The sequence below is a fragment of the Rhipicephalus sanguineus genome, chromosome 2 (assembly GCF_013339695.2).
Source record: "Rhipicephalus sanguineus isolate Rsan-2018 chromosome 2, BIME_Rsan_1.4, whole genome shotgun sequence".
NCBI classification, from domain to species: domain Eukaryota; kingdom Metazoa; phylum Arthropoda; class Arachnida; order Ixodida; family Ixodidae; genus Rhipicephalus; species Rhipicephalus sanguineus.
Window position 1 is genome coordinate 35394537 of NC_051177.1, and position 21384 is coordinate 35415920.

General features: G+C 45.0%; 1 protein-coding gene across 1 annotated transcript in view; it reads left to right on the top strand.

Moving 5' to 3' along the window:
- LOC119382725 (myosin light chain kinase, smooth muscle-like) overlaps nt 1-21384 on the top strand; it is a 141691-nt gene that overhangs the window by 95842 nt on the left and 24465 nt on the right. The window contains 3 exon segments of the mRNA XM_049412312.1: nt 16279-16325; nt 17919-18009; nt 19574-19780. Coding sequence (XP_049268269.1) covers nt 16279-16325; nt 17919-18009; nt 19574-19780 — 345 coding nt within the window.

The window sequence follows — 21384 nt, forward strand, 5'->3', positions numbered from 1 at the left end:
GTGAGAGTTAAGAAATTCAAAAGCCGTAGGATAAAGATTGAAAAAAAAAATAATAAAAAAGGGGAAAAATTGGTTTCGGTGGTCTGTAGCACTAGCAGCGTATTCTTCCGGTTGCTGGATTGTATTCTTCCTTGTTCAAGGCAGTGAGAAGAAGACGAGACCACTTGATGACGGTGATGTCCTCTTCCTGATGACGCTTACTCACTAATGGGGATGGGCCAAGGAGCCGGGCGGCAGGACGCTTAAGCTAAACACCTATGAAGATAAAGAAAACACTGGAAATTTATACTAAAAATAAAACATCGAATAGATTAAAATGCTTACGAGTAAACGCTCAGACTATTAGATGTGATATATGACGGAGACAATGAAGGACTTGGAACCAAGAATATGAACAAACAAAAATAGACTAACACGGTATTTTTTTTTGTTTAATTTGTGTAACTGAACGCAGCAGAGCAGACATCTCTGACAAGACCAGTTGTCGAAACGTTATCTCCAGGGGCGCCCTCTGTGGAAGGATTTTTCAACGTATTTCAGTTTAAGTTTCGGCCACGTTGGCTAAAAAAAGAAAGATCCTGAAATTTGCCATGTGTAGCCTCTGACTCTCTTAAAACACTATCGACGCATTTCGGTCAACAGAGAATCATGCAGGGCCATAGCAGATGCCGTTGATATTTATAACGTTACGCCGAGAAGGTGCTCGAACTGCATGCCCTGCAGCGTCGCCACCTGTCTTTCGTTTCTAGCTGATCTAGCTTACTAAGCGTGTTGCATCACACGCATGTTACGTCATTTTAGCATAAATTGAGGGACAGTACCCTATGATACGTGTCAGAGCGGGAACTGGAACTTGTAGTACAGAAATCAAGTGCAACCGGTCTTCCACAATCGACATTACAACTATGCCTACACGTTTCGCGGCATGCTAAAAGGTGCTATTTTCAGAACGGTTTTTTCTAATGTCATCGCATGCGACCAGTCCTGTCCATTCTTTCTACTTTATAATTATTTCTGATTGAGCTGTACTCTTGCAAATGCAATGCTTGGAAAACAAATTCAATGTCTTACACTGAAGGACAGCTGCAGAAACGGCTAGCCGCTCAAGATGTGACGCAGAAATCTTGCTTGAATGCGGTACAAAATATAACATAAAGGAAAAAAAAAACCAGTGTCGCAACTGTTCAGTCGCAAAAGCAAGGAGAGAGAGAGAGAGAGAGAGAGAGAGAGATGTTTTAATGAAAAGCTGGAGATGTTTGCCTGGCTATTCGCCTGACATGCTACTCCAGGTGCTGGGTGATGATTATGATATATACTAATAACCACAGACACATGCTTAGACTACACTGTTTACAAAGTTTCGGTGTTTCGGTCAGGCTTGTTGCAGGAATGACATTAAAATCTACGGTAATGAAGCAGGGTCCGAAACTTGCAAGTCATTCTTATCGTTTGCGGTAATCATGTGTCCCGCGTGAGGATTGACTTGAATTTTGTCTTACGAAAAGTGCTAGAGTATATAAGATATTTGCGTGGACACGGGCTCAGACTGAGAGGTGTGTAACTGGCTATCAGCGCTGGCTGGCGAGCATGCGAGATCCAATTTCAGCCTTCTCCTCGAGACAGCTAGAGGACGTGCAGTAGGACGCAGTTTGGCTTATAGCTCCCGTGTTCTAGTTACTTTTGTCCGCGCCAGTAGATGTAGTCTAAGCAGTCTAAGCTACAACCACATGCAAATCTAGGTTGCAAAACATTACTGTCGTTGTGTACACAGTAAGATAAATAGTGGTGACGGGCTCAAAGAAGCCAACTGTGACAAGGATATGTGTCTAATTAATCGTTTTGCGAGTGAAGGAGGACAAAAGATGGAACAGCGGCGTCAAGACATCACAAAATTGGGGCGCGGTAATTAATTATAAACGCAACGTACAAAACAGAAGCCACTATTGTAGCTCAGTATCTCCGGCGGTGATGATGGCTTGCTGGCGCCGGTGCCAAGAAAGCTCTCTACGAAAGGATTGTGCGGTGAGGCGCTTCGGCGAGTCGCCTTGACCCGTCGGGACCTTGTTTTTGCAGGCAGACAGAGGCGATTCACGGCCACAAACGCTGATGCAGCGGCTCTACACGAGCGCGACAGTTGTACTGAGTGGCGCCCAAAAAGCCAATTACACGCAGTCACAATGAGTCGCAACAGAACGACTCCCTCCTGCTTATGACAGCAAATTATAAAGATTACTTTTCTGTTCAATCTCGGTACCTTTCTTTTCTCTCTTAATTTTTTTTCAGGAACGAGCAGTGAACGTGAATTCATCTAGGCTTAAATCAAAGATAACCGAATGGAGAATTCTTCGCCGCAATTTACACAACAGGAACTTTCCTCAGGTCGTAGGTGGGATGGAGAGTAGTAGAGTGAGATTACATAGATAGATAGATAGATAGATAGATAGATAGATAGATAGATAGATAGATAGATAGATAGATAGATAGATAGATAGATAGATAGATAGATAGATAGATAGATAGATAGATAGATAGATAGATAGATAGATAGATAGATAGATAGATAGATAGATAGATAGATAGATAGATCCCATGCATGAATCAATCGTTTGAGCAAATATAGGGTGGTTATTACTGAAATACGTGCCTGTAATCTTTGTGTCCATAAGCCAGAACTTTTTTCCGGTTAACCCGAGTATGAGAATGCGGTCTCCTAAACTGAAAACTAACTGTTTCAACAGTACTGAAAGTTGGGCGAGTTGGTACTCATTCATGACTTCTTTTGCTAATAAAAGTACAGATAAAAGTACAGTTCGTTGTTCAAAATAAATCAGTGTGAGTTTGCGCCCGTGTTGTCTGCCTCTTTTTTCTTTGTGTCCGTGTACGTTTTGTGCAAAAGAAGTCACTGTTTCAAGTCTGACAACTCTGTAATATCAGAGTGCGGAGGCGGATCTCACGCAATGGCTTAACCGATGACAATTGACAAGTGACGTTTAAGAAAGCGTTTAACGAAAACTGCGCCGCGATTATAAAAAGAATAAATTGAAAAAAAAAAAAGAAGAATGTAAAAGCGGGGCACCCACCCTGGCGACCTCGAACTGCGGCGCCAGAGCGAGACGCGCGAGGCAGGGTCGAACCACACGTCGCGGTGCGCCCCGGAGGCGACCCACTTGGTGCGGGCTCCTGAACTGCTGCCAAGTGGGTTCTTCGCCTTGGCCGCCGCCGACGGCAGCGTCGCGTCATAAAGGGAAAGGCCCGCGCGCCACGGCGTCGGCGACACCCAAAGCCTGCAGCGGGAGGGGCGCGAAAAGCGGGACGACGACGGAACGTGAGCGACTTCTTCCTTCGCACCGCAGGAGACTCTGCGGTTTGCCAGTGTTGCGTACGCCACCTTCTCGCTGCCTCCGCGGGCTTGAAGAGCGTTGCCCGCGAAAAGCCTTCGGAGTGGCTGTGCGACGACTGCGAACACGCGCTTGTGTGAAAGAGTTGGAGGAAGTGCTGGACCGATGCCTTTGACCCTGTTCGTTGCTCACACAAGCTCGAAAGGTTGCTCGCTGAGTCAGGTTTCTTGCTTGGTATCTAAATACAGCAGCTTTTTTTTTCGGTTCACATATGCAAAACATAAAGTTGTGTTGTGCGCTAGATGCTGACACCTAAGACTAATAATAGCTGTCGGGGTTCACTTCCCAAAACCGCGATATGATTACGAAGGGCGCCGTAGTAGAGGGCACCACGTGTACCTAAATCTAAGTACACAGGCATTAAGCATTTTCACCTCCATTGATAATGCGGCTGCCGCGGCTGGGATTCCATTCCGCGACCTTAGGGTCAGCAGTCGTGTACCATAAGCACTAGACCATCGTGGCGGGACACAACACAGTACAAGGACCGAGTGACAACCGAAGAAGGTCCTTGTTCTGTGTTGTGCGCTAGATGCTGAAATGGAATACCGACTCGCCCAAACTTATGTGATTTCACGATAAAGGTTATGGTGCGACTTAAAAGGACACCGCAAATTCAACACAAAAGAACATTCAGTGGTTCTTGTAAAAGTAAGGCTGTCGATGATCGTGGCGTGATAGCCGGGACAATCAGGGTGCTGAGAGGTGCATGAAGAAAGCGAGTCATGTCGGCTTCTCGGGCTGTGGGTCGTCCTCTGTTTGTGTTAACTTGCTGTCCCGTTGCAGAGTGCACACTGTATACTCTGAATTGTCAACTATTTTTTCTAAACACACAGTCGCGCTCAGGCAGACGCAGCTGACATGATTTGCATATGCTTGGTTTCATAACTAACAACTTTAACAACAGCACAATACGGAATGAAGAAGGACGGAATGAACGAGAACAACACAATGCCGACTCAATGTCCCGACCACGCGGAACTCGTGGACATAATTACAGTGGCATTTTAAGAAACTTTACGAAAACGCTGTTCCCATTCGTTCGAAAGAAGCAGATCGAATTTATTTGAGGAGCCTCCTGACCCGGTGACCCGAAGATTCGACTTAACTGAGCACTTGACACTACACAACCCTAATGGCACACCAAATTCGCTCATACTGCGATGTTACGGCGAGAACCGTTGACATCACTCCCATTATTGGGCGGTTGCTTACCTCACCTCAACTCAAGTCGAGATATAAGTCTAGTTTACGAGGTCTCAATATAGGCTACTCAGCTTTGACGAGAAAAGCTGTATGTAGGTAAGCTATTGGCAATTTCATTTTTTGATAAGCGTTCAAGTACCGATCGTACTATAGTTTTGGGGGTGAAGCACCATAGGGTCTCGGCTTTGTTGGCGTGTCATGTAGTCGTCCTGGTCTATCATAAACGGGTATGCGCCACAAAAATCGGGCAAATCCCACTACAAGCCACCGGTCCATACTAGGCATATTATGAGTTAAAGGTTCGTCGTTATTGCCTGAAACATTGTTTGGTTTAGCATCGTTGTCAGAATCACCGACGAAATTTACCGAGGCGCTCAAGTTTCTAAAAGCAGAGACACAAACGTGGATCTCTACGGTAAAGCAATCTATTTGAAACACCAGTTCTTGAAACTTATCTGCAAAGTGATGGTGCTTTACTCGCCATAAAAATGAAGGCAACAGTTAGCCCAACAATTAACCGACGACGTTAGTGGAGCTGAAACACCGTTCCCTACACGCCGCATGGGAACTGAAACCGGGCATATAGGAAATAATAATAATAATAATAATAATAATAATAATAATAATAATAATAATAATAATAATAATAATAATAATAATAATAATAATAATAATAATAATAATAACGTTAGGGTAAGCTGCATTCCGACGCAGTTTTCCGGCGCCGTTAGTGGAGCTGACACACCCTTCCCTACATGCCCGGTTTCAGGCTTGGCACCACTAGTGCCTCATCAAAGAACTCTCTCTCTCTCAAAACAATGTGGCGAATTACCTCGGTCGGGCCCTTCTTCTGTCTCTCATTGCCCATTAGCAGCGATTTTGCTGTGGGAAACACCGGCCCACGCTGCATGCTTCACCCCTCCCCAGGTTTCATGTTAGTGGAGCTGAAACACCCTTCCCTACATGCTTCGCCCCTCCCCAATTTTGTTTTTCCAGGGGCTTTCACTTTGATGTGTTCGCATAGGCGTGCGTACGAAAGGGGGAGGGGGGTGCAATAATCTAAACGGGGGCGCCAATTCTGCCTCATACCCCTGCCTCAGTCGGACCTTTCACACCCTTTTTTCCTTGTGGTATCAGTACATTTTGAAAAAAGGTTGATGATTCAGAGTACTGTGTAGTCTTCTATGGGAGATAAGCCAATCAATGTTAAAGGACCCATACATTAGACGCTTTTCAATAGAAGTCCTGCGGCCTGTCATTGACAACTGCCGTCTCAAAAGCGCTGCTTATTTATCTCGATAACAGCGACCCCACACTTTCTGGTCTTCCGTGAAATGTTTGAGTCTCCGACGTCTTACCCGATTTCATTTACGTGTCCACGCCTTTTATCAATGCCTCGCATCGAACCACTTTTGTCATCATATTGAAACGAAACCTTTTTTTTTTTCTCTTCCGATTGCTAAACTATCCAACAAGGTGTTCGTGCACGTGAAAGGGCGCCAATTAAGGAACTGAAATATATTCGAAACCACTGCTAACAATGTTTCACGCGTTTCGGATGTATGTAGCTTTGCGATGTATGTAAAAGCCATCAGTTATTACGGTCTTCACTTGGCAGTGTGTGGAAGATGCTGGTTTGTTTGGGTTATAGAAAAGTCCGGCCGAAAGTGTAGGGCGCAGCGAAAGAACAACTTCCACGAGTGATTGAGGGGAACGGCGCTTCTGGAAAATGTCTGCCCTTCGGGTTCTGTATATTTTTTCGCGACTCCGACAGTATACTTGTCGTCAGCTGCCGTTCGAGAAGGAAACATTCCACGCGTGGAAAACTACAGCCTGCCATCCCGCGAAAACGCGGCTGTCCGTTTTAGTTTGTCCGTGGCGCCCTCGAGCGGTTATCGTGAGAACTTGGCGCCGTTCACCGAAGGCGCGGGAGAGGGAGGAGCAGGAGGAGTCCGAAGGAGTTTACGGTGGACGACGCGTGTGGGGGATTCGGAGCCCGGTGTTCGCCGCCGGCGTCGTCGCGTTCTGTGCGCCTTCGGAAGTGCGATCGCCCTTTGTCGTCGCACGCACTGGATACGTGCCACGCAGGCGAGAGAGTCTCGCCGGGATTGTCGTTGCCACCGTTGCATCTGCTCAACGTCGTAGTCGTTACCGTCGCTTGTGCCTGCGTTCAACGTAAGCCTTCGTTTCTTGATTCGACGGTCGGGCCCCGGAGTCCGAGTCGCGGCTTCTTTCGCGTCGCGTGGTACGGTGAAACATGTGCTGCTGAGCCTCGATTGACCTTACCCTCATTACGGCAGTAACTTGGACAACAAGTTGTGTCAGCACTGCACACGTTTATTATTGTGGTTGCCACAAAAGTTTCCATCAGTGCGATAGAAAACAGCGAACTTAGTGTGTAAGTACATAGCACAGATTACGCTTTAAGTTTTTCGGCGTAACATAATTTCTACACCTCTTTGCTCTAATAACTCCATCAAATGCGCTAGTAGCACGCTGAGCAAGAGAGGATGTGCCTTTCTCGGGGGCCATTTAATCGTCGCACGAATGCGCACCTAATGTAAACATCGAATGTCACATCGTTCACCCTGTTTCTTCCTTCGTTTTGTAGCCCCTTTGTCTTTGGAATTGAAAGTGAAAAGACCTGTTCCTTTCGTAGCACGTAGAAGAAAACCTACGCTGCATTTGTAATTCCGAAGCTGAGTGAAGAATGTCTTTGTGAATAGACGGCTTTCTTAGTGCACTACATCGACACATGGTTTGAATTGCCTTACTCGCGTGGCTTATACATAATTTTTTTCCTTACAAAATTCTTTTGGTATAGTTAGACAGACTGTCAGTGCTTAAAATTAGTTTATGGTTAAAGAGTAAGGCGTTCGCTTTTCTGCATGCTTGCACAGGAGACTATATTCCACACCATCTGAAGCAATATAATCACTTTGTAATGACTAGATTGTCTTATTTACTTAATAGTGCTGGCTGGCCGCGGGGTTCTGTTCGTTAGAATGCAACGAAGCTTCGAAGTGTGCGAGTTTTACGTGTGAGGTACTGCTTACAAAGTGTGTGTGTGTGGGGGGGGGGGGGGGGGGGAGGGGGAGGCGGCTTTCGATACGGATCACGTCTCAAGACGGCGGCGACATATGCTTGATAACATCTGTTTTCACGACGCTGATAATAATAAGGTAAAAAAAATTATGCTACTCTTCATCTAAGTGAAAATAGACATTTAAGTGAAACAATTGTTGTACGGAGCGCGCGAAACCTATCTGGAGCAGAGTCATTCGATTAACCACAGGTGACCGCATCACTTGCACGTTGAAACATGCCGCGCAATGTTCTTCGCTTTTACCACGAGAAGTATGCTCGCTAGACGTGTCGCATCGATGGGCTGACCCGAACCAGCGCTGTCATTGACAACAAAGCGATTAACAGATTTGTCTGTCATCTGTACCAGTCAACCAAAATGACGCTTCATATATTCGATACTAAATTAACAAAAAACAAGGGTCCCAAGATGGTAAAAGTGAAACTCTCTCATTGTGTTCGGCACAGGCTGTTTACCACGATGGTAAAAAATGACATTGCGACAGCGCTATCTCCACAGTGAGGCTCAGTTACTGACTGCCATAATGTCTACCTCCATCTCCCCATTAAAAAAAAAAAAAAAAAAAAAGAGAGGAACACGTAAATTCCTTTTTTTGAACTTTGTAAAGCAGTGTTGTGAACATGCATTTTACATGTCAACGCCCCCTTCCCGAACTTTCCTGGAAGCTTTTGTGTCATTATTTTGTAATTGTCTTGCTAGCGCACCTATGCTTGTACTACACAGAACACTAACCGCAGTGTCTGGACAGTCACCAAGAGACACTCAAAATAGACCTGGTTTCTCAGCTATTTTTTTTGAAATTTGAAGTTTATTGCAGTCCTCTGTGAGGTACATATACTTTACACTTTTGAACTGCGTTTGCGAAATGCTTTCATGCACAGGCGTACACGATAACGCTATGATATCGCTGCTGACGTATCGACATGATATGCTGCGACAGCACATCTTGTCTCTCAGTAGCAGGCAGTACGAGTATGTTTGTCCGGCGTACGTCTGAGACAGCAGTATTACGCGCATTGAGTGCAAGAAGCTTAACCGGGATGAGTTTAAAAGAAGTGCTTCATTCCAGGGGCATGCACATGATGTCGTGTTTCATTTAAAGCGGCATGAATGGTGCGCGTGGGCGCAACTCCAGTGAAAGCGGGGAGCTTCAATGACCTTAGCCTACATACCGGTCACCAGTGCTCCTGCCAACACCGACACGACTATAAACATAAAAAAAAAACAACCAGCAGGTTGGAATGTCTCGCGTCATATGTTGTCGTCGGTGGACCTATAATGCACGTTGTTTATTTATTTGTTCAGTCGATGCAAACATTGAAGTCGACTGTAACGTCTCGCAACCTTGACCACCTATTTTTGTTTGTTTTTTTGTGCAGTGTTAAGGCTACTACACCGTCAACTAAAAGCGACCGTGCAAAATATTTGTTCTTAATGCAGGGAAAAAGGACGTCTATAAGGTTACCGATATGCTTATTCAGTAACGTAATGGAATTCGGGGCTTTTAATATGATGATGGCGAAACATGCTTATAAAACACGCCGTAGAGGGGACCTGTGATTATTTAAAGAAGCTCGGGTTCTCATATGTTCACTTGAACCAAAGTACAGGGGTGTTCTTGCAATTCACCTCCATCGAGATGCAGCCGCTGTGGCCATGTCTGCACTCTTCATTGGATAAGATTAGTACCGAAAGAGGGGCAGAAGAAACCTTTTCTTCTGTCGAGCCTGCTTTGTGCGTCTTCTTAGACGAGTCGGACGAACTGTTTGGTTGCTGCTATTCGGAATCTGGTTGCGAGTCGCTGCATTCATGCAATCTTGCAGTTTTCAAGCATTGCTTCTTAAGGTCGGCGCTATCGAACGACGTTCAATGGCGTGAAACGATGGAAACGAGGAAGTGGGCACTGGATGAAAAAGTCACTGCCTCACTGATAAGTCTTCAGAAGATAAGATTGCTTGCTGGCACGCAATACCGCACGCTACCTCCGTCGTTGCAGCGTTCGTGGCGACACAATGAAAAGATCCTGCCGTATTGTTATCTCCCCGACTCACTGTATTCTGTACCACCCCAAAAAACGTAATCGCACACTTTTATTGAGAATATTAGTCCCCTTACTATAACTCCTCTTATTAAGACTATTTAGTAGTTTTGGTAAGACTGAAGCAGTACCTAACGAGGCGGATTCGCATTGATTATACAGTCAAAGATGGCAAGTTCGACGAGTGCCGTTACTGAGCGTTTCATTCGGCTTTCAAGCGTCACCTGCTTATATGTTTCACACAAAGATAATGACTTTCAGATATCGTGAAGACAACATTTGAAAGCCTAGTAAGACAGTTGGTAGCGGTGCTTGTCATATTTGTTTTTCTTCGTTCTAACATATGTTCTAATAGCTCTATTTCTCTAGTATAGTCCAAGAAGGGATAGTAATAAAATCTCTTTTCGAGCCCTCCTTTTAGCGCTTCTGTATCATTATCTATCGCTCCACGGAGAGTAATGCTAGCATTTACCTGGAAGTTCGTTTGACTGTTCGCCAAACGAACTTCCAGTTAAATGCTCTGCACGCTATCTTACCTCGATGAGTAAGCCTCTTCGAAAAGTGAGCTGCGTCCGGTGGTTGAGCGGACGACCCACTTTCTGAGCATTAGTGTATATTGATCCGGTTCTACGATTATTTTTCCTAGCGTCAAATACTCCGCGGCCGCAAGCGCGTTCTAAATGATCGGACATTGTTTGATCCATGGAAGAGCATGGCTTAGTCAACTTCCGGAGTTCAGATCGGCGCCGAACAGAGGCACACCGCTGTGTATACGGAACCTGTTCTCCGGAACAGAGCTCAAGGGCAAGCGGCGAAACACACTTCTGTAGAACATGAAACGAAAGATGTGTTCTTGTAGAACACAAATTAAAGTAGAAAATTCCCATCTTTATTGTAAGTGCGTTTGAAACGACGAGTTATCTCTTAGTTGAACTCCCCTCATAGACTTAAGCCGCCATGAAAAATCATCAACCTCAATGGGCTAATCGTTTTGACATTGATATATTGCAGAATTTTGTTGAGTATTCTCAAGCATGACTTTGCAACATACATATATAACTGTGATTGTTTCTTCAGATTAATTCACGTGTTTATTCACTTAAAAACTAACAATCTGTCTCAAACTCTTCATGTCTATCTCTCCTCTTCGCTCGACATGCTATTGGTCAGTCTGCTTTTTCCCCCCATGTAAAGTGCTTTGTTAGCCGTTAGGCTAGACACTTGTAGTCACCGAACTTCATAACTAAACTTAAAACTTTGTTATCTACAGCGGTGATGTTAGTGACAGGCACGCTCGTACTTGTGCTGTTTGTTGTATGTAAAGAGCAAATATGGGCTAGTTCATTCGAACGCTCATCCATCATGGCAACGTGAAATAATAAAGAAGGGACGCATACAGACAGGACAAGCACCGACTGCACTTGTCCCGCCTGTATGTGTTCCTTTTTTTATTTTTCGCGCTTCCATGATTAACGAGTGACTTGTGCCTTATTTATGATTCACGAAGCGTCATTTAGCATTCATGCAAAGGCGAAACTAATGGTCTTTGAGTGGCATTTCGTTAATTTTGATTCACCGTGTACTCGGGAGTCGTTTTGGCGTATAGCGCTAACGATAGGTGTCGTAAGACCTCTAATTGGTATAAGGTTTATGAATACGAAGCTGTCAGGCGTTCGGAAAAGTGCCAAGCCCCGCCGCGCCAATTACAGAGCTGCAGTTCTTCTACGCGCGCTGCATTGCCGCGATTCGCATATATGTTGGCTTGTGTCCTAAAGAAATTTTTCTCCCTGCTTTTGCTTCGAGCAAGTGCGTAGCTAGCAGCGAAACGTGTCAAAACAGGTTCACCGAGTAGACTGTCGTTTTGAGCTAGATGGTCGTTCATCGCATATGACACGAAACGGCTCGAAAAGAGACGAGAAAGCGAACGAAAGCTGACAGGATGCATGAACCACCTCTGAGTGACATTTTCACAACGGTCTTTCTTCAGTGTATACTTCCATTAAAGAAAATTGAGGAGCCCTTCCATTCCGGGAAAATGGGGGCAAGTGAGGCTTTACGCGTGCATGCCTGACCTACTACTTTCTTCCTTTTTATTTCTTTTATGGCATTGCGAAGCGCTCCCTCCTAACTGTTTCCTTCCTCCGTGCCGGGAATTGGACCGTCATCCACGTGCTTAGTAGTGCAACACTTCGGTTGTTAAAGGCAACAACGACGGTCACCTGTTCATATCCAAGCAACAATGAAATGTGCCGACGTCAAATGACATGTGGCCTCGATAAAAGATCAGATTGTCATATCAGAAACGGCTGATCGCCGAGAAGCCCACGATCGAGAGAGCGTCAACGAGTGGAAAACGGTGCGCGCAAATACGCATATGACCGGCGCAACTTTTCTTGAAAAAGCAAAGCTGTTGGATGGGGTACTGCAGCCGATATTGTGTAATGCTGAAGGTTGGAACGTGGCGTGCTCGGTGCCAGGTGTTGTCAGCGAGCGGCCACAGTTCAGAATCTTAATTGTATAGCTTTGCAGGTGGACTTCACTCACTCTTGAGGTATCATTGCCTGGTCTGAAGAACGCGCGCCGGTCTCGGAGGCATTGCAGTCCAATCACAGCGTCTCAAACCGGTAGTTGTCACGAAGGAAGGATATGAGAAAGTGTCTGAGATGTATTTCACACATACGTGGTGCGTGCATCAGTGGGTCCCCAAAATTCATTCTGGCTACTATGGGTTGGCGCTCAATAGCGCGTACACAACGTTGGGTACACAGGTGTTTTTCTTTACATTTCTTGATCTCCAACTAAGCTCTAAGTTGTCTATAGTTCTAGCTGTTTTGCGATAGCTCAAACGTTGATATGAACTATTTATAACACGTCATCCCTACATTCAGAAATATGTGTAACGCCTCCCTGGGCTACTAGAAACAACAATAGCTACAATTTTCAAGCTCACCCTCTTCCACTTTCATCAAGGAATACTGTCAGTAACTGAATAACGGTGGCAGTTAGGGGTACAGGCTTCACACAAATGATCTTGAACAACAGAACTTTTGGGAGGGACAAGCGAAGGAACACGTAACACAGGCTGACATAGTCTCTTGTGTGTTCCTGAAAGAAAGTGGTGCTGCTGGAGAGTAATTGCAACTAACATGTCCCTATTAGCAATCCCAATAAAATAATAAATCACTTCTTCGTCGACTTTATAGAGTTTTTTAGGCAACATTTTAAACTTGCATAACAAATTTAAAGTACCATATTATGCTTTCATGATTTACTCCCACGATTTCTATCAGATCCGGGGAAACAAAAAAAGAAAAAAAAAACACACGCTCGTGCTCTAACGCGTTCATTTGCGAAAAGCAGCTCTTCTAACTCCAAACTCCGCCGAGAAAATTGATGTTTGACCAGATTGTGACACTTTAATTCGGCCATAATACCGCATTCCATCATGTTGACACTGTTCTAGTCTGTGGGAGATGGCGTAACAGCCGTGTGAGCCAATCGGAACCGAAAAGACAGCGAATTTGACAATACGCGTGGATTTTTCAGAAGTCCAGAATAGCACCCGGCACCCCTGACTTCGTTACCCTGAAAAAAGAGTCGCTCCGACGATTGCAACAGGCATTACTTCGCCTGCAGCCGGTAGCCGCGAGGCCTCATGTTTCAAGCTGTCCAAAACAATGCTGACTCCCCCCCCCCTCCTCCCGCTGCTATAGCTATTTACCTCTTGCACAATGGAGGCCGAAGGTTCTATAGGAAGGAGGTGCAGCCAGACAGAGGTGAAGCAAGAGGGAAGAGCAGGACACGGCTTTGGAATAAGAAAGACGGAAAGAAATATACAGGAGGGATGGCTGAGGAGGATGCTCATCAACAACTCGTGTCGCGGGAACGCGTCCAAGACCTGCGGCTCCTCATCTATCAGCAGTGTTTTGCAGAGCGAGCGAGCGAGAGCACACTTTGTCCCCCCCCCCCTCTTCTTTTTCGACCAGCACCAGAAAACAACAGGTCCGCTCACGCGCCGTGCCCTCCCTTCTTCTCCTGGGGAGTCGCAGGAACGCGGTTCCAAGCACGCGTTTCCGGGGGGACCCTCAAAACTCGCGAGGGCGCGCTAACCTAGTGAGTGGAGAGCAGCACGGGCTTTTTTACGCTGTTTCGTGAGAAAGCCGCACGCAGGCTAAACCGGTGGCGCTGTTATTATTCACGACTTGGTGCACATATGCACCATAAAGAAGAGAGAGAGAGCGAAAGAAAGACAGCACCAAGGCAGGTAGCGTGGCTGCGTGTGTGTATGCGACAACTTCATTGAATTGAATTTGAATGGAGACAATATTGCTGTTACTACAACGGCCAGTCGACATCAGCTAGCATTAACATTATTTGGCTAAGAGTAGACGACAGTTAGCCAAGTTAAAGCTACACTAGCCGACATTAGCCACTGGCAAACCAACAGAATTCAACATTTAGCCATATTTCACCCAACATTAGTCGAACCTTGAGTATACTAGCCATAATTCAGCCAACACCAGCCGATATTAGCCAAGGCTAACCAATGCTGGTAGTATGCGAATAAATACGGTAGCCGTGGGCACCCCCTATCAGAGCTCACAAATCTTGGACGAGGAGGGGAGGGGGGGTCATTATAAGATATGCTGAAATCTAAGGAATCAGTGTACTTTATGGATTGGCAAGGTTCCCAACTCATTTGATGCTTAGAATAACAGAGAGCTGAGCTAGTTGGTACGTATTCATTCTAAAAAGAGACAGGGCGTGCAAACACGGACACAAGAAAGAACAGGACACCACAAACGCCGACTAACAACTGAAGAGACGCACAACGGCTGAAGAGAAAGAAGGCACGAAAACTTATCTGCGCATGCCCTTGCAACCGGCGAACCTATCAATCCGGCACGCGTGGCGGTCTACGTGGAAGATAACTGTTAAGGCAATTGATTTAATCTTTATGCAAGTTAATCGACGGTTGGCTCACGCATGCACTACCACTATTCTCGATATGCCATGCTTCAATCATCAGGCGCGTTTCTTCATTTCTATGCCGGTACAACACTGCGCATTCATCGAATTTTGGCGTGCACTTGCAATCTCGACAATGTAAAGATAGATTAGAAGGTGAGCCTCCTGTTAGCGATCTCTTATGTTCTAACAATCTCTGGTTAATGCATCGGCCCGTCTGTCCTACGTAGAAGCGGCCGCAGCTGAAAGGGACCTTATACACCACACTCGTACGGCAATCAGTGAATTTGTTGATGTGTTTTACGAAACAATTATCGGTCCGCTTCTTGTCTTTTACTCGCTCATTCTTCCTTTGCACAGCGGCACAAACCTTACCTAGCTTATTGGCAGCGGTGAAAACAACATTAACGCCGTATCTACTTCATACTTTTGATGCAGCTGGAACAGGTTCTCACAGCTAACATCACCGCCTTATCGAGAACAACTCCTTGCTTATGCATACGAAATCACCTTAGTTCCGTGCAGTGTCGCCTACGGTGGTGTTCGACAGGGGCGTAGCCAAGGGGGGGGTTGGGGGGGTTCAAACCCCCCCCGAAATTTTTCAGTTTTGCTTGCGTATATAGGCACGCACACATACAAACGCACGCACGAACATACATAAAGTATGGTCGAACCCCCCCTCCCCCGAAAAAAATTTCTGGCTACGCCCCTGGTGTTCGATATAAGCGTGTAGACACCGTCACTTCGAGGAGTCTGCGTCGCGCATAAGCAACTCACAAACATCGGAAACGCGAACGCTTCATGATAGTTGAGCAATCAGTGCGCCCTGCCGATAATTGGGATTCGCCTGGATATGCTTAAATACGTTAAGTACGCCAATGACGGTGAAAATTTTTCAGATATGCAGATGTGGCCTGATAAGGGACACACGACCACAACAGTGGCGTGATAAGTACAGACGGACAGTCAGTGCAAGTCTTCTTCTGGGTATTCAACCATGGCCGCCATAAAAAAAAATATATATATTTTTTCATATTTCTGTGAACGTTAGACACGCACACAGAAACAATGAAATGGACGAGTTAGCAGCAAATCACTGAAACACTAGACGGATATTGAAGCTCGGTGTTTTGTTGATGCATTATGTTTTTTTTTTTTTTTTTCAGAAAGAACTCGAGTCTGGCAGTCGTTTTTGCGAATAAGTCTTAGAATTTAAAAAAATGTTTCTCCTCCCCAGGGTTTCTCCACGTTTTACCAAGTTCAGAACGGATTTCAGTTGAAGTGTTCCAAACAGCTTGCGCGGTAAAATAACGACTTGCAGAATCAGAGCTATCATCCCGGAGATTTGAGCAGCGTGCGGTCACGCATTGTAGCGAAACACACGGTGGTGAAACACACGGTGGTGAAACTTGGAGAAACAATGCGTTAAGGGAAGCAACAATATAAAGCTCTGTAGCCTTGACATCAAACAGTGTAACGCCTACGACTGATATTTGCTTATCGATTGTTTCTTATGACAATTGAAAAAAGACAACTGACATCGTTTTTTGCTTTCGTTCCAGTTTCAAACCTACTATGATATATGTCGATGAGACAGATCCAGATGAAGGTAAGTGGACTTCAATTCGTGGAGCCTTTTATCACAGGATTCTGCCAAACATATTCGGTAAATTACTAGCAGCTATTAGCGCTTAGGCACGCTATGCTGTTAGAATCGGATGACATTAATAAATATTCGTTTGTGAATAAACAATATTGTGCTTAGGGTTAAAATTGAGGAAGGCACAGCACAATACAGATGCTTCGTAGAACTGTGGGAGTACGCAAGAAAGTTTCGCGTAAGTCTACACTGCGTCGTTTCCGCTATGAAGTTTAAATCATTTGTCGAACTGTTATTATAGCACGCAGAGTTTTCGGGCTGTTTGATAAGCGAATAGACGTTGGCGGTGCTGTTGCATGGCTCCTCAGATCTCGCAACATGCCATATTGAGATCTATCAAAAACCATCGTATTGACGTCTTCTTTATACTTTCTTCGAGACGTTATATGCCGCAGAGAAAAATGTCATTGTTTTTTACAACCAGCAAATTTTTCTAATTTGTTTGTAATTGTTCTTTTATTATCAGAGGTACGTGCGTTACAATTGATATAGTCATGGTAAAGTTGTAACACTTGGCGAGAATAGAACGAAGCCGCAACGGATACCTACGAAGAAGCTTTCGGCTGTCCTTAAAGGCTTAACTGAAGTTTAATTGCAGGTGAATGTAGCGGTTGTCAGTAGCAAATTAGGCGGCTGATCAATACACGATAGCAACATACAGCCAATAACATTACACTACCCCGTAATTTTGAATGAAAACAACTTTTATTAGGTCCAATTTTACCTGTTTCCCTCGTACTTGAAGTTTTTTTCTCTGTGTATTGGCTGTTATAGTTATTTACAAACGCGGCAGATTTGTTCTTTCTGTGTATAGAGCAAATAGATTAGCCTTTTTTGTTTAATCATATATTGAATTAGTCTATGTCTAGCTTTATTTAACATTTCATATGTGCTATTAAATTAATGAAAATGTTCACAAGTGTCTATTCGACCCTTTCTTTTTTTTCTTGTCGTGCGGAAGGACTTTCTATGGTAAGTTTAGACAATTTATCTCTTTTAAATCCACGCGCTGCACAAATGAATGAACTGTTATCGCAATGCATGCTACAGTCTTGTTAAAGTTAGCACCACACAGCTGCGGCAAAACATGTCTCCCTTGAAGTGAGAGATGCATATGTTAAGGATTACTTTGCTTTGCGCATACGTGAATTTCTGTCGGGACGCGCACGAAAGAGGTTTGTGAAAATCGCTTAGTACGATATGATTAACCGTAGCCTTTCCTAACGCTTCATTTCATCACGTGCCGTTTGATATAACGGTTACGCTGGTCGACAGCTATCAACCTTTTTTTTTTTTTGGATGTTGTGGGCCTTGTGTTTTGCGAATGTGCTCACTTGGCGAAATCATTACTCTTAAAAACAAGCGCACTTGACAGGCTTAAGGGAATACCCGTAGATGCGTAAGTGTAAGGCTAAATTCGACGTCTTATTGCGATGCTCTACCAAACTTAAGTACAAGCGCGAAAGGGACAGGTAGTCTTGATTGGCATTTATATGCTTGTTGTAGTGACAATACATCATGACTGTTACAATTTCTTCACAGAGCCCGAGCCTCCTTTCGAGCCTAGGCAGATAAAGTTAAAGAAGAACCAAGATGTCAACACGGAATACACGCTCAGGGATGAACTGGGAAGGTAAGCGGCTGAAAACTGTGGTCAGCATTTGCCACGTTGGACGTCCTCTTGAGATGGCGTCATTTGCGTCGCAATCGACCGTTATACAAATGTCTCGTAAGCTCTCAAGATGGACTGGAGAAACGGATAAGAAGGAATGAATTGGAACAAACGCCTGAAAAGCTTGCTCCATAGGCGCAACGAAACTCGTTCCTTGATACTTTCATTTCTTTTTCTTTCTTGAATAATCTCTCTCACTTTTAAAACTCTGCCTCTGAAAACTCCAAGACTGCGAGGTGCTGTTCCTGGCAAAATTAGTTGCAAGAGAAATAATTCCAAAACGGTTATCCGGTTGCGAAAATATAATAGCGCAGATGATTTGAACTTCTGATATACGTTTACCACTTTCTGCGAATGCAGAACCAACCATGTGTGTTTACCAACCACCGACTAGTATTCCTTTATTTCCATTCACGTTTGTACAGCAGCCTTCGTACTTTAGATATTGCTGTACCCAAAGTTCATGGCGAATATTAGCACCTTCAGCGACACGTGATATTGCATACTTTACCAAAAAACAGAAAAGAAAACAAAAACGAGTCAATTATCGCAGTATACGAGGGGCTCCCTTCCACTTACTCATCGCAGTATGAGGAAATTGAAAGGATGATACTAGAAGGAATCCCCAAATTTTATGGAGCAACATCGCTAAGGTCCGTAAGTTTCTGTCGGAGCTTGGAGTAGGCCCTGGAGGGTGCGTTCGTATTTTTGTGCCTGATCGGTCGCCTATAGGATGCCTTTCAAAGATGAGGGTGACGGAGATTGTTGATTTAAAATTCGCTGCGCAAAACTTTCACTTCACTAGAGAACACAGATAAAGTAACTCATTATGTTAGCAGCGAGATAGATAGATAGATAGATAGATAGATAGATAGATAGATAGATAGATAGATAGATAGATAGATAGATAGATAGATAGATAGATAGATAGATAGATAGATAGATAGATAGATAGATAGATAGATAGATAGATAACAAAGAAAAAAAGAGGGAGGCTACCCAGGTAACACTTTCCTGTTTGCTACCCTTCACTAGGGGGGGGGGAGGTGAATAAAAAATAAACAACGAACAAGAACAAAACAATTAGTCAGCCCGCAACACAAGAATGAAATAAATAATAAAGAAATAAACGTGGGGGATGTGCAGTCGTTCGCCCTAGTGATCTGCACTGAAAACCGGTAAGGTTGAAGACCTCTTGCTCGCACTCTGTGAAACTGATCTCTGTCAGGCGCACCAACTTTCTATTGTGCACTTTCTAGCGTATATGGCTGGTTTTTGTACCACACATATAAATGTATCACTTCATACACCACCCTGTAGTTTTAAGCAGCCCGTTAGGCTTGCGAGCAGGTAAACATCTCCACCATCCTAATAAAGGTGTCTGTCTGTCTGTCTGTCTGTCTGTCACAAAGTATGTGACAGGGGGTGTTTTGGGAGCTGAGGAGTCTGGGAATTAAGACTTGCCAATGAGTGCTTTATCGGTAGTCTGTTTCTTAGGATATATGACTAATTTCTTGGTGTGCAGGGGCAAGTTCGGCACGGTGTACCGCTGCGAGGAGAAGAAGACGGGCCGGATACTGGCGGCCAAGTTCATCCTGACACAGCGGGCAGAAGACCGCGCCGACGTGGAGCGCGAGGTGGAGATCATGCGCTCGCTCCAACACCCGCGCCTGCTACAGCTGTACGATGCCTTCGACGACTCCAAGAAACAGATGATCCTCATCCTGGAGTTGTGAGTCGTCATTAATGGAGTCAGATTGTTGAGTTTCGCGGCGTTTCTTGTTTCTTTCTTGCACGTTGACACTGTAAGCTTGTTTTTCATTTTTCTCCTCTTCCTCGTAGAAAAAAGGCGGCCCTTGCTCGTTTCGCTCTTTTCATTCCTACGCTCCGTTCGTCGGCCCGTCTCTCCACCTCTATGAATGCTCCTTCTCGCCGTTCGAGGAGGTAGCGCGAGCATAGCGGAAAGGCACGCAGAGGAGCACGCGAGCGTCTGTTGGTGGTTTATTTTCGCTTTGTTATCTGGTACCGCAGCGGCTAGGCTCCGAGCAAGAGCAGCTGCGACGCATCTACGTAGCGGATCACGTGCAGTGACGTCACGCCTGCAACACTTTCTCTCCGGCTGCTCAAGGTCATTGCGACGCGATGAGTGACCTTGAGAGGCATGGCGTAGCAGAGCTTTCGCTCTGAATGAAACAAGTGTTTTGAACGTGCCCGTGCTAGGCGCAACTCTTATGAGGCTTTACTAGAGCAAGCCTTCAGCATCCCGCAGCTGTATCATCATCATCATTCGTGGTGCGGCTTTGAAAATTGTGGGCTCGTCCAGCTTCTTTCTCAGAACACCAATGTTTATTTTTTTTTCGCAAGGTACGCAAATGCTGAGCTCGAAAATGTGAAATGTGACCAAACCTTACGGCCTTCGTATACGAGGTGATGGGAAGGTAGATGCATTTACTCATGTTATGTATAAAGTACTCGCAAGCGTAGTGGTAAGTTACACCCACTGCACTGGCGCCATGGTATCGAACTTGTTTGTACATGTAGTCCTGGACATACCTGAAAAAAAAAATGGGTTCGCCTTTTTTTTCCTGAAGTTTCTTGAATCAGAGCGCTCGCAGTGAGGAGTAATCTTATAAGTTCGATTGATTAGAACAAATTCGGTGTTTTTGAAGAGAACAGTGTTCGTTTCCTTTCTCTGAGAGGGACCATTTCAAATTGCAAAGCGAATCGATTTGCCCCTAAATGGTGTGCGGTAGAAGAAAATGGATAGAAAGTGCGTGTTGGTGTAACAAGAAAATATAAAAAACAAAAAGCAAAGAAGAACAAAAGAAACAAGGAAGCAAGCATTAGAAATTAACTGCACTTTACCGGGCAGGTAGCAATGAAACTAAAGTGAGAGGCCGGGTCAGTTTGTGTGGACAGTTCTATTCTTCTGAGAATATAAAAGCCAGCACAGTAGGGCCCCTATTATGTAAAAGTTCGTTAACGCGCAAAATGCGTGTGCGAGAATAGGTAAAGCGAAACCACGAGCTTTCCTGTTTATTCAAAGGGTTCCTTCGTCGCGTTACAGGCGAAGAGAAAGAAGCGGCTTGACTTCGGTACTATTTTCTTCATTTCAGCGCGCTGATTGTTAAGGGGGTTCTAAAAATACGAGAATCTCTGACGTCCGCTGGCCATGGCCCAGCCTCGCAGTCCAGCAAAGTGTTACTTCGCTATGCTGTTCTCACCATGCGCGTCGTTACGCAACACTAGCGTCAGATCTTGAAATCCCCACGCCCGATCAACAACAAGCTCTTGGCTTTGTCGTCCATTTCTGCCCCATACCACCCTGTAATCAGC